At 42.9% G+C, this 12388-nt stretch overlaps 1 protein-coding gene across 1 annotated transcript; it reads left to right on the top strand.

The window, feature by feature from the left end:
• The first annotated feature begins 9742 nt into the window (after nucleotides 1-9742).
• LOC135014607 (uncharacterized) lies at nucleotides 9743-12182 on the top strand. Its single transcript, XM_063952738.1, has 4 exons — nucleotides 9743-9902; nucleotides 10482-10541; nucleotides 10617-10829; nucleotides 11448-12182. Exons 1-4 carry the CDS (start codon nucleotides 9749-9751, stop codon nucleotides 12125-12127), a joined length of 1107 nt encoding a protein of 368 aa, XP_063808808.1. The 5' UTR covers nucleotides 9743-9748; the 3' UTR covers nucleotides 12128-12182.
• The last annotated feature ends 206 nt before the right edge of the window (nucleotides 12183-12388 follow it).

The raw sequence follows: 12388 nt of genomic DNA, 5'->3' as shown, positions 1-12388 counted from the left end.
AAGACACCGAAGGGCAAGGCTCCGCTGATAGAGACAACCTATCTTTCCAGGGTTTGATTAAGTTAACATGGTAGATCTGTTCGGGTTTTCTCTTTCCCGGCTGGTATACTTTGTAATTAATTAACCTCATTCACTTTTTCCCTAATCTCAAATGGACCCTGCTATTTAGCTAGGAATTTGCTTTCCACAGTGGGTACCAAAACAAGAACTCTATCTCCAGGAGCAAATTCCCGTATCTTGGCACTCCGGTTATAGACCCTCTGTTGAGCACTTTGGGCCTGTTCCATGTGCTCTCTGACAACAGGTACCACGGCTGCAATCCTATCCTGCATTTGTGTTACATGTTCAATAACGCTCCTATAAGGAGTGGGCTGTCCTTCCCACGTCTCTTTGGCAATGTCCAACTGCCCTCTGGGGTGTCTACCATACAGCAAATCAAATGGAGAAAACCCCGTAGAGGACTGAGGAACTTCTCTGATGGCCATTAACAAGTAGGGCAACAAACAATCCCAGTTTTTCCCATCTCTCTCAACAACCTTTTTTAACATACTTTTTAATGTTTTATTAAACCTTTCCACCAACCCGTCAGTTTGGGGATGGTAGATGGACGTCCTGAGGTGAGTGACCTTAAATAATTTGCACAATTCTTTCATGATCCTTGACATAAATGGAGTACCTTGGTCAGTCAAAATTTCTTTTGGTATTCCCACTCTACTAAATACCTGCACCAGCTCCCTAGCTATCGCCTTGGTTGTGATAGTGCGTAAAGGGACAGCCTCAGGATATCGAGTGGCATAGTCCATAATTACCAGGATATACTGATGGCCCCGAGCAGACTTTAACAAGGGCCCCACGAGATCCATGGCTATTCTGTCAATCGGGACCTCTATAATAGGCATGGGAACTAGTGGGCTCCTAAAATGGGTCTAGGGGCATGATACTGGCATTCAGGACAGGAAGAACAATATTCAGACACTTCTTTATAAACCCCTGGCCAAAAGAACCTTTGTAAAACTCTTTCAGTGTTTTTTTTCTGCCCCTAAATGTCCTGCGGTAACGTGACTATGAGCTAAATCTAGTACCGTTCTCCGATAAGGCTGGGGAACTACCAGCTGTTCCACCACATCCTCACCCTTTTTGACAATGTGGTACAAGAGCTCATTACAGATGGCCATGTGGGGATACGTAACCCTGTCACCTGGTACCACAGGCTCCCCATTAACAATCTTAACATTCTCTCTAGCCTTTATCAAGGTAGGATTCTTTAACTGTTCAGATGCAAACAGATCCTTTTTTACCTCCAGGTCAGGCACACTTTCGTTTCTAACCACTATGTCTCTGTTCCCAGCAAGAGGGTCCTCACTGGACTCCCCGTCTGTCACTTCCCCAGCCAAACTGGCAAAAGGCAAAGGGTCAGAAAGTTCAGAAGACACACGTACATCCATACAATCACCGGTATTACCAACTGGCTCTTCACTTCTCACATCTGTTGATAAACGTGATTCCCACAGTTTCCAAAAATGAGGAAAATCCCTCCCTATTATGGCCTTATGCACCAAGGTGGGGACCAGTCCTACTTTAACCATTGCTGACCCACAACAAGTTTCTATTTTCACTTCAGCAGTGACATAATATTGGGTATCCCCATGTATGCAAGTTACCCCAATAGGTATTTGCTGGACCTTTAAGGGGTTCACTAACCCAGCTTTCATGAGGGTAACTAAACTTCCTGAATCTAGCAAGGCCTCTACCCGGTTACCCTCTAAGAACACATCACACATTTGTTTTTCCAGCTCAGGTGAAGGTACCACAGTACAGGCTAACCTAGCAAAGAAAGACATTCTGCGACATTCAAAGGCAGCATCACATTGCATGGGTTCTTGCATGACTGGGCAATTGGCAATAACATGACCTGGCATACCACATCTAAAACATTTAACCACACGATTATCAACCCGTTTGGGCAACATAGACCGTTCTAGCCCCATTGGCCTGTCTCCAGGGCCAGTGTTTGCAGTCTCTCCAGCCTTGCGTTCTCTTAACCGCCCAGCAACGTTTTCCCACGGAACAGTCTTACCAGTCTTTACTGAAGGGCGCTGTCGAGGATCTATGGGTTGCTGGGTGGTCATCAGTAGTTCCTCTGCTGCCAAATACCGCTCTACCATGTCCACTAATTGGTCAGCAGTACCCGGGTTTCCATGGCTCACCCACTTGCGCAGGACCATGGGCAAAGATCTCAAGTAGCGGTCCATGACGACTCTTTCAACCATCTGGGGACCAGTTAATGTCTCTGGCTGTAGCCATTTTTTTGTTAGCTGAATAAGGTCGTGCATCTGGGAGCGCGGAGGCTTCTCCATGGCGTACACCCAACGGTGCACCCGTTGTGCTCGTACTGACAGCGTGACTCCCAGGCGGGTCAGGATCTCAGTCTTTAGTTTATCATAGTCCCGAGCCTCAGCAGGGCTTAAATCAAAGTACGCTTTTTGGGGCTCACCTGACAAAAAAGGTGCCAGCAGACTGGCCCACTGCACTTTCGGCCAGTTCTCACGCTCGGCAGTCCTTTCAAACGTGGTCAGGTAGGCCTCCACATCATCAGCCTCTGTCATTTTCTGCAGGAAGTGACTGGCCCGTATAGAACTAGAGCTGGTCGGAGCACTGACAGCCACATCTCCAACCCGAGCTGCAAGTCTCTGCACCACTTCTGCTAAGGCCTCTCTATCCTGACGCTGTTGCCTCCAATTTTCCTCCATTGCCACCTGCTGCTGTCTGATGGCCTCTTGCTGAGCCACTGTAGCTTGCAGCAGGGCTTTAAGCAGTTCCTTCATGTCGACAGATTTTTCAGGCAGCTTTGTAGCTGCTTTCACCCAGGACATATATCAAACCCTCGGGGTGAGTCTCAGCAACTTCACACTGGGCTGTATCTGCATAAACCACCGTTTTCTGCAGGCCTCATAAAGCTGCTGCTTTCACTTATGCGCAGAGCGGCATGCTCGCATTCTCCACCAAGTTGTAACACTGTAGGGGTGCAAGGCGCCTCTTCCTGGGGAATATGGCAGCACGCAGCAGCTGAGGAACAACACAAGTCCAGTTTCTGGTACAACTGGCCCCGGCCAGTTTTATTGAAACAGAAAATAAAAACAAACACCAAAAGAAAATACCTTGCCTGTCCGGCACTAACTAAACACAAGATGTTCCTAACTATCACTAAACAAAAACACAGAGTTCTCCAGTAAACACTGTATAGCTCACTTGTATCCGGAAGCGTGTTTCTCTCACACAGATCCCTCCAGTCTTCCCAGGCAGTCTGCCCATACTAATCAGGCTAGCAGCCCTATAACACTCTTACACAGCTGAAACCCTGATTAGCCCTCTGTGAGGCTAAAGACCCGAACTGGGCCCAATGTCTAGAACTCGCCTTATCTCTCTCTCAGAGCCTTTACCCAGCTTTTACAGCAAACTGAAAAGGTTCTGACAAAACAAAAGCATTTTTCCTAGAAGTTTTCATTTTCTAAAACATGTAAGACAAGAACCTGGGACAAACATACCTGCCCTCAAACACTATCCCAGTGTTCTTGTCACAATATATATATGTATATATATATATATATAAATATATATACTTACTATCTATAATTATTTTAATATGGATTTGTGATCCAGCAGAATTCTGATTTATCTACTGCTCTCATACTTTGGTTATAATAAACAGCCAGGGTGAACTTTACTGAATATGTTGACAATCATGCAGGCAGGATACTCCACAGGTGTAGTGACTGCCATGATCTTGAGGAAACCTCTATAAATACTGTGATTGGATACCCTAGTTTATGGTGATAAAACCAGTATTAACTGGATATTATTCTGAAATCACCAATACCAATGGATATAAAACCAACCACAATTTTGTGAGATTTCTGCTGTTATCAGATGAAAAATATACCTATCAACGACAGGGTTGGATAACCCTAATCTAATAATCCAATCAATGTTCACAAGAGCACAATAATACATCCACATTCTAAGGATGAATGTGACCGAATCATATCTAACCGTAGTTATCACCCATGATATTGTAGAAAATTTTCATAAAATTCACTATTTTATGGGTCAACACAGACAGTGTGACTGTGTTTAGTGATGTACACTGATTTATATATACAGATTTAAAACAAAAGGGGTCCATATACAATATACTACTGTATGTAATCAGTAAAGAGTGATTAGTTATGGATTGGTACATTTAATAGTGGATACGTGGCAACAGGTATTCCCTGATTATTTTAAAAACATTTCCTTCTATTCACATTTCTTTATTTAATTATTTCACCAGTATATGGGTTTATTTCATTTTTGGAGACTTATTTTTTTATTTAACTCATAAAAGTTATGATCTATTCTAGTTTTTATTTACCTGTGCACCAATCACTACCCTATTTCGTGTCCTTGGATTATGAACATGTTGTTAGTAGGTAGCACTTCTTCAGTACACAATTTATAGTAATAAATTGAAGATAACTTGTGCTATTGTTTTCCTACTGTTTTCTATTTCTATGATTCCCACCATATCCGTTCAGATGTTTCTCCATCTATTTATCACTCTCCAGCAGAATTTTGTATGTATGTAGGTATGTATGTATAGTATGTGTGTATGTATGTATGTATGTATGTATGCATGCATGTATGTATGTATGTACAGTATGTATGTATGTATGTATGTATGTAACAAAATTAAGAAAGAGTCTGACTAAACAGTAACTTAATGGATGACTCAGTGGTGATGGGAAAGCTACATATACATTATGGCATAAAGCAGTTACCTGTATAATCATACCTGCTCAGCTTGGTGCACTCACTGCTTGTGGCCCAGGATAGACATATTAATAGTATTTCTGTAGGTCTGGGAATAAATCCTTAGTGGTGTGAAAGCCGCCAGGTATCTAACCCAATTTAGTAGTTAGCTAATTTGTTCTAGGCTCTAATGAGTTGATTTGATTTTGTTTTGTTGGCTCTTATTAGCACATTTTATTATGATGATTATTATTATTATTATTATTGTTATTAGAAATTTACAGAATGGTTTATAATACTGTGAATCTCAGTAGATACAATGTAGTGAACTAGATACAGTAGATAACATAATATTTAAAAAAAGGAAGACCTAAAAAAAAATAACTAGGGAAGGCAATGGGGAGGGAAATTAAGGACAACCATCATAAATTGCTTTTGAGCTAGATGAGCTAGATGCGTCATCACTTGGAGAGTGATAGGGGGATATTCAATTACCCGCACTGACTGCGGGTGTAAAAGTCTCACCTGGGGGCTATCTAATTAGCCACGATAAGCCGGCGCGTGCCGCAGCTTATCTGTGATTTTGTTTCACCTGCCTCCGGCAGACGAAGCAAAATCCCTGATAACAGCCCCGTTTTCATCTGAAAACGGGGCTATTTCACCTGAAAACACACAGGTTTCACTGAACCTGTGTATTTTCGGGTGAAAATGCACTATTTAACGGCCGGTCAAATCGAATAGGCCGACTGCAAAACCCGAAGATACATTGGGAGTTTTTACTCCTGATGTCTCTTCGGGGGCTAATTGAATAACCCCCATAAAATGGAAAGTGATAAATGACCAGCCAACCAGCTCCTGTCATTTTTCAAACAGGGCCTGTGACATGGCAGTTAGGAGCTGATTGGCTGGTGCTTTATGTCTCTCCATTTTATCACTCTCCAAGCGATGATGCATCTAGCATGTCAAATTTGTGTTAAGATAATTAGTGAAACAAGGAAATTCAGTAACAGAGAATGAGCAATATGTACAGTGAGGGGTAAAGACCCAGATCGATCAGATTATGTTTTGTGGAATGTTGTGGGTTATAGTGTTCAGAGTAATAATCAAACCATTGTCTCCACTTAGCAAGTGGAGAAGAGGTGGATGTTGAATGACTACAGCCCAAAGACTATATGACATAAATGCACTGCATGATGGATATTATTTTACAGAAAGTAGGGACAGAACACTTCTAGTATTTGGCCCGTGCTGGCCAATGTCAAGAAGAATAGGGCCTGGGACATATAGTATATTATACAGGATAGGCCATGTGGTAGATACTGGTGGAAAAGTTTCAATTCATACGGGAGGAGAATTTAATACCCTCAACTCTCTCAAATCAGAGGTCTCTGTCCATTAGTTTTGAACAGCAGAGCAGTCCCAGAACATGTGTAGTTTACCACAAACCTCTCCACAGTTCCTCCAACAAAACTGAAACCACAAGTTTGATTTTTTGCAACATATATGTAGTGGATACAGCCTATGAATAGGTTTAATAAGCTTATTTGTATGACTGATGCATTTTAACATTCTGTGTGTATTTTGGAAAATGGATTTCCAGTCCTCATCTGTCAAGGGGTAGTTCAAATTAACATCTGGATTGGAAACCCAGCAAATTGTCTTCAATTGCAGACATCGGAGTTCTATACAAGATTGTTATATCACCCCTGCTGTAGTAAGCAAAGACAATATATGGAACGCATACCCTTCAACATTTTACACCCCTTTTCCCTTGCTTTCAATGGAAGCTTGGAGAGCCAAAAATCGGTACAGACCATAAAAAAAGGTACCATACCTGCCAAAAAGGTACAGTTGGAGGGTATAGGAACGGGGATTGTGGTGTGGGCTGGGGCAATAGAGGTCAACCTTGCCTAGCCCACCAGCAATATTGACAGGTGTAGACAGAAAAACTTTGCTTAAAAATCCAAACGAAAGGCATTGTGTACAAGGGGAATATCGTCCATAGAAAGAAACCATACAAGGACAATGGACACATATTGCCAAAGTAATTGTCACTGTATGCCGGAGCCAAGATTCTACTTACCTGGTCCGACAGTATTTCCATCCATATTATCCCTGTGAGCGTTGTGACAATGGAGGTCATTCCGAGTTGTTCGCTCGCAAGGCGATTTTAGCAGAGTTGCTCACGCTAAGCCGCCGCCTACTGGGAGTGAATCTTAGCATCCTAAAATTGCGAACGAAGTATTCGCAATATTGCGATTACACACCTCGTAGCAGTTTCTGAGTAGCTTCAGACTTACTCGGCATCTGCGATCAGTTCAGTGCTTGTCGTTCCTGGTTTGACGTCACAAACACTCCCAGCGTTCGCCCAGACACTCCTCCGTTTCTCCGGCCACTCCTGCGTTTTTTCCGGAAACGGTAGCGTTTTTTCCCACACGCCCATAAAACGGCCTGTTTCCGCCCAGTAACACCCATTTCCTATCAATCACATTACGATCGCCAGACCGATGAAAAAGCCGTGAGTAAAATTACTAAGTGCATAGCAAATTTACTTGGCGCAGTCGCAGTGCGGACATTGCGCATGCGCATTAAGCGGAAAATCGCTGCGATGCGAAGATTTTTACCGAGCGAACAACTCGGAATGAGGGCCAGTATACATTGGCTAAAAACATGGATACCACTTGTAGCTTCTCTGCAAAGAACTCATAGAACACTTGTTTAATAGAGAGGAGAGACAAGTACATGATCAGGACCAGATCATGTAGAATATACCGACCCTTATCCAGCAGTTTGATGCTATCCTACATCCTCAGGTGCAGCCTGCGCCACCTTCTACAGCTCTAGTTCAAGCCACAGGAGCCTCATCTCAGCTGCACATACTAAACCTCCTGAAGTTTGCAGTGCACCCCAAATGGGGTTGTAGGTTTTTGAACCACTGTTTAATTCAAATTTAAATACTGTACATGCTGTGAACTTCCTGATGGAAAGAATAAAGCTGGCTTACATCATGTCGCTATTGTCAGGGCAGGCCTTGGCCTCTCCGCTGTGGGAAAGAAACTACCCACAATAGTGCAAATGTCTTAGATACCTTTAAAAAGGTTTTCCATGAGCCCGGATGAGTGACATCTCCAGCCTCTGACATTTTGCACCTGTAACAGTAGACCCAATCTGTGGGCCAATATGCTGTACATTTCTGGACTTCTAACTTTTGAGATTAATTGGAATAACAAGACCCTTGTGGCCAACTTTTGGCAGGTGTTAACTGAATAAATCAGAGACAAGTTAGTAGTTAGGGAGCTGCCATCATCCTTGGTTGATTTAATATCCCCCTGCATCAAAGTGGATCTTTGCAATAGGAATGAGCTTAATTAAGGGAACAGTCCTGTCATTCCAACTACAGGTTGGTCCCCCAGTTCTCAGTCATTCTTGTGACCCCTGAAGAACCCTTGCAAATTGGGAAATCGAATTTGGGAAAGCAAGACATTATGTTTCAGGACAAGCTTTGCCTATATTATAGAGACAGAATACAACATAGTGTATTAACAGTAGCGCTCTCCAGCCACCAAGTTTGAATTTCAACACCAGGAGTGAAAAAAAATTGAGAAAACTGATTCACCCTGAGGGAATGGAGGGATTCTTCGCCCTCCCTTTGCTTAGGTCTGTGTAAACGGCAGCAAACACTTCTCTCTCTCGATCACAGACCAACTAAGGAAATTCTCCAAAGCCTCAGAGAAAATCCGTGACGGATGACAATAAATTCACTTCTTAACAAGCATCCTGAAACACTTTAAAGAGAGAGATACATAGGGGTAAATTTACTAAGATTCGTATTTTCCCGTTTCAGGTCAAAGTTCAATCACGAATGACATCGAAAGTGTAAAACTGCAACTTTTTGAATTGATTACGACTAATTTACTAAGCTGTCGTATTCGGGTTTTTCTTTTGTTCCGATGTCGATGTCATTCGTGGTTTTCAGCTGTAGAATGCGGCCGATTTTGTTGTTTTGCGGCCGTGTTTGTGGTTTTTTTTTACGACTGCGTCACATGTCTGTTACGGCAGTGATTTTGATATTGCGGCCGCGTTTTTAGTCCTAAGTTTCGTTTTTGTCACGCGTCCGTGATTGGTTGTATTCGTGAAGGAGGAGTGTCTGTGCATATTACTATAAAACCGCCCCAAACACACCGCACCTCGTGGGTTTAGCTAGTGGAGAGGAGAGAGGAAGGTGTATTTGGAGTTGGTGAGTTTGGTGGTGTTTTTGGTGGATTTGGAGAGGAGTTTTGTGATTGTTGAGTGCTGTACTGTGTGTGTAAGTAGTCTTGTCATATTTGTAGTATTGTTTTTTCACAGTTTGTCAACTTTTTTGTCCTTGTTTTTTTTTTATAGTCTTTTGTCATTGTTTGTGAGTGAGTGAGTGAGTGAGCGTGTGTGTTGGCTGTGTGGTGTGTAGTAGTAGTAGTAGTGGAGGAGTGTGTTTTTTGTATTGATTTTTCTGTGTTTTGTGTCGTTTGTCCTCATGTCAGACTCAGAGGTCAGTGTGGTGGCAGAGGTTAGTGAGGTGGAGGCTGGTAGTGAGGTGGAGGCTGTTAGTGAGGTGGAGGCTGTTAGTGAGGTGGAGGGGGTTAGTGAGAGGGAGGAGGTTAGTGAGGAGGAGGAGGAGGGGGTGCCTGTTGCTGCATTCTCCAGTGATAGTGATGGTGTTGTGGCTCCGCAGCCACGCACCACTACCAAGACTGGCAGGAATATTAAGTTCAGCTATGCTGAAAACATGGCGTTGGTGCGTGAGCTGATGAAGCACCATCGCCAATTGTTTGGTCAGGATGCTGGCAAGGTGTCCTCCCGCAGGAAGTCTGTCCTGTGGGGGCAAGTAATAGTTGCCGTCAATAGTGAGGGTGTGGTGAGGCGGACTGAGGACACGTGTTGCAAGAGGTTCTATGACATAAAGCGGCGTGTCAAGGCCAAGATGGCCAAAGAGGCAAAATCAGCCCGCAAAACCGGAGGTGGCCCCCCTTTCCGGGCAACCTATCGGGAGTGGGAGGAGCCTGTGCGGGCACTGATTCCTGCAGAAGTGGTGTCTGCAACTCATGTCCGGGATTCGGACCGACCCACGCAGGATGGTGAGTTGGATATTTGTTAAATATTGTAAAATGTCCTCAAAATGATAATGTTTTTTTTTTTAAAGGTTAAAGGATGCAAAAATTGTTGGTCATGAATTGCAGGCCTATGCACCCTTAAGGTGTGTTTGTGTTTAGAAACTGCATTTTCCATCTTGCCTTGGCTGTAGCTTTATAATTTTTCTTGGCAAAAACAGGTGCAATGCCTGCTGGTATGTGTATTTGCAATAATTATTATGAGATATTGCTTGGACATCGGTGTTGTATCTAATAGCATTTTTTTATATTTTAATATTTTTAAAATAAAAAAAGGTTTCTACAAATTCAAATAAACATTTTGGTTCAATTTGCAAGTATTCAATCTATGCAATATCTGACACATAATTCTCAAATGTAACAGATTTATTTGGTGCAACACCATGTACATTTTGATATACACCACAAATTAAGGAAGCACGAAGATCTTAAGCAGAAATTAGTTTAATTTACAATACCTAATAGATGGTTACAGTACACTAAGGCTTTGCAGTTAGAATTTTTACACAAAGTATGGTAATAATGTTTTCGCCACTTTTTCAACAGTCCGACAGACCAGCCGGCCAGACAGGCCTCAGACAACTCAGGATGATGCTGGGATTGCAGGTAAGAATTCACTGTAGTCACATATTCTGCAAACACATAGAAGTACAAAATATTAATGTTTATATATTCTCATAGGTTCTGCTTCTGTAAGCCTACCTCCTCTAAGGCGCCCATCACAGGGCTCGGGGCACTTACCCAGGAGGCCAAGTAAGACACGGCGTCTTGGCACGGAATCTGCGGCTCCATCTTCCCCACCCAGGCGGCGCATTTCTGCAGTGTCACCCCAGCCACCACTGGCACTATTGGCGAGTCCACAGAGTGATGAGCCCCGATCACCTCAGTTATCTGGTGAGTCAAAACAGAAACTAAACACATAGCAAATAATCTACACAGTACAGTTACTATGTTGTGAGTTGGAGTTGAGATTACATGTTTGCCATAACAAGCAATGTGATGTTACGTCTTCAATTGTTAAAGGTGCAAATGCTTAATTTTTCAATGTCTTAGTGGTTGATATCGCCAACATCATTTTTAAAAAAGAACATACATTTGTAAATATTTTGACCACACACGTGCACATAAAAATTTTAAACATTAAAAAAAAAACTTTTTTCAAAAACACCCTCCACAACATTATAGTGTTCACACACCTCCCCTGTCCGGTATGTAGACTGCTTACTTGCTCCGCTCCTCTGGACTATCCAGGTAAGCAGTCTATATCGTGGACAGGGGAGGTGACATAACACTGTAATGCTGTGGAGGGGAGGTAGTTAGGTGAGGATTCCGCAAGTCTGTCTATGTGCACGCCTGTGATGGTATATATGTTTTTTGAGAACAAACAAATTATAAGTTAAGAAAAACAACTCTAAAAACTTGAGAAATGGAGTATTATGAATGTAGTAATGTTTAGAACTAGCAAATATATTTTTAGAAAAGTAAACATTGCATGTTGGCCACCCCATACAGAGCCAAGCTTGATGGCCGACGTGGACCAGCAGGGACAAGACCAACAGGCAACCTTCACACTGCAACTAACACCTGTTGACCCGAGCCAGCCAATACAGCTGCAGGATATCCCCCAAGCCTCCATGAGTCCACAACTGGCACAAGCTCCACCCCAGCCACAAATACCAGATGACTTTTGGTCCAGTTGGACAAGCCAACAGGCCCAAAGCAATGCCAGCCTGACCGCACATACCCAACACCTTGCCAGTCTGCCCCATCATCTACCGCGCATTAGTCGCAACTCGGGCAGACTGATTGTCCAAGTAGGCCGAATCGCAACATCGATGGAGCAAATACGGGCAGACAACAACCAAATGCTGGCTCATTTAACGCGCATCATTGATGAGCAACAGCGCCACCAACAAACACTCGTACAACTAATACAGCACAACCAGGTTGTGAATGAGTCTTTATCCCGGATTGTAGCCAGCCACACTGCAACCAACACACAACTGAATGCAAGCATAAATAATTTGAGCAACAACATAACATTGATGGCAGCTCAACAAGTGACCTCCAGCTCTGGAACCACGACCCCTATCCAAACGCCAGTAACCTCCCCTGTTCGGCGTTCCTCCCGAGCACGTGCCAGTGAGCCAGCACAAAGCACAGCACCCAGCACACACAAGCGGAAAAAATAAGACTTTTGAAAAATTTGAGTAACGCAATAAAAATTTAGTTTTGTCAAACACACAACTTCCTGTGTCCGTCTCAAACATTGTAGAAGCTGCTATGTATGTATGTATGTTTTTCATGGGTAATGTCTGAAAATGTATTGATAACATAAACTAAGTACAATGTACACACCACTATAAATAACAAACAGTAAGTAACAAAACACACAATTAATTGTATTGCAAAGTGTTTAGTCAAGGATAATTACATCTGACAAAAACTTACCA

Source organism: Pseudophryne corroboree, unplaced genomic scaffold, assembly GCF_028390025.1.
Source record: "Pseudophryne corroboree isolate aPseCor3 unplaced genomic scaffold, aPseCor3.hap2 scaffold_283, whole genome shotgun sequence".
Taxonomy (NCBI): Eukaryota; Metazoa; Chordata; class Amphibia; order Anura; family Myobatrachidae; genus Pseudophryne; species Pseudophryne corroboree.
Note: the sequence above shows the minus strand (reverse complement) of the source record. Positions and strands in the feature narration are given on the sequence as shown.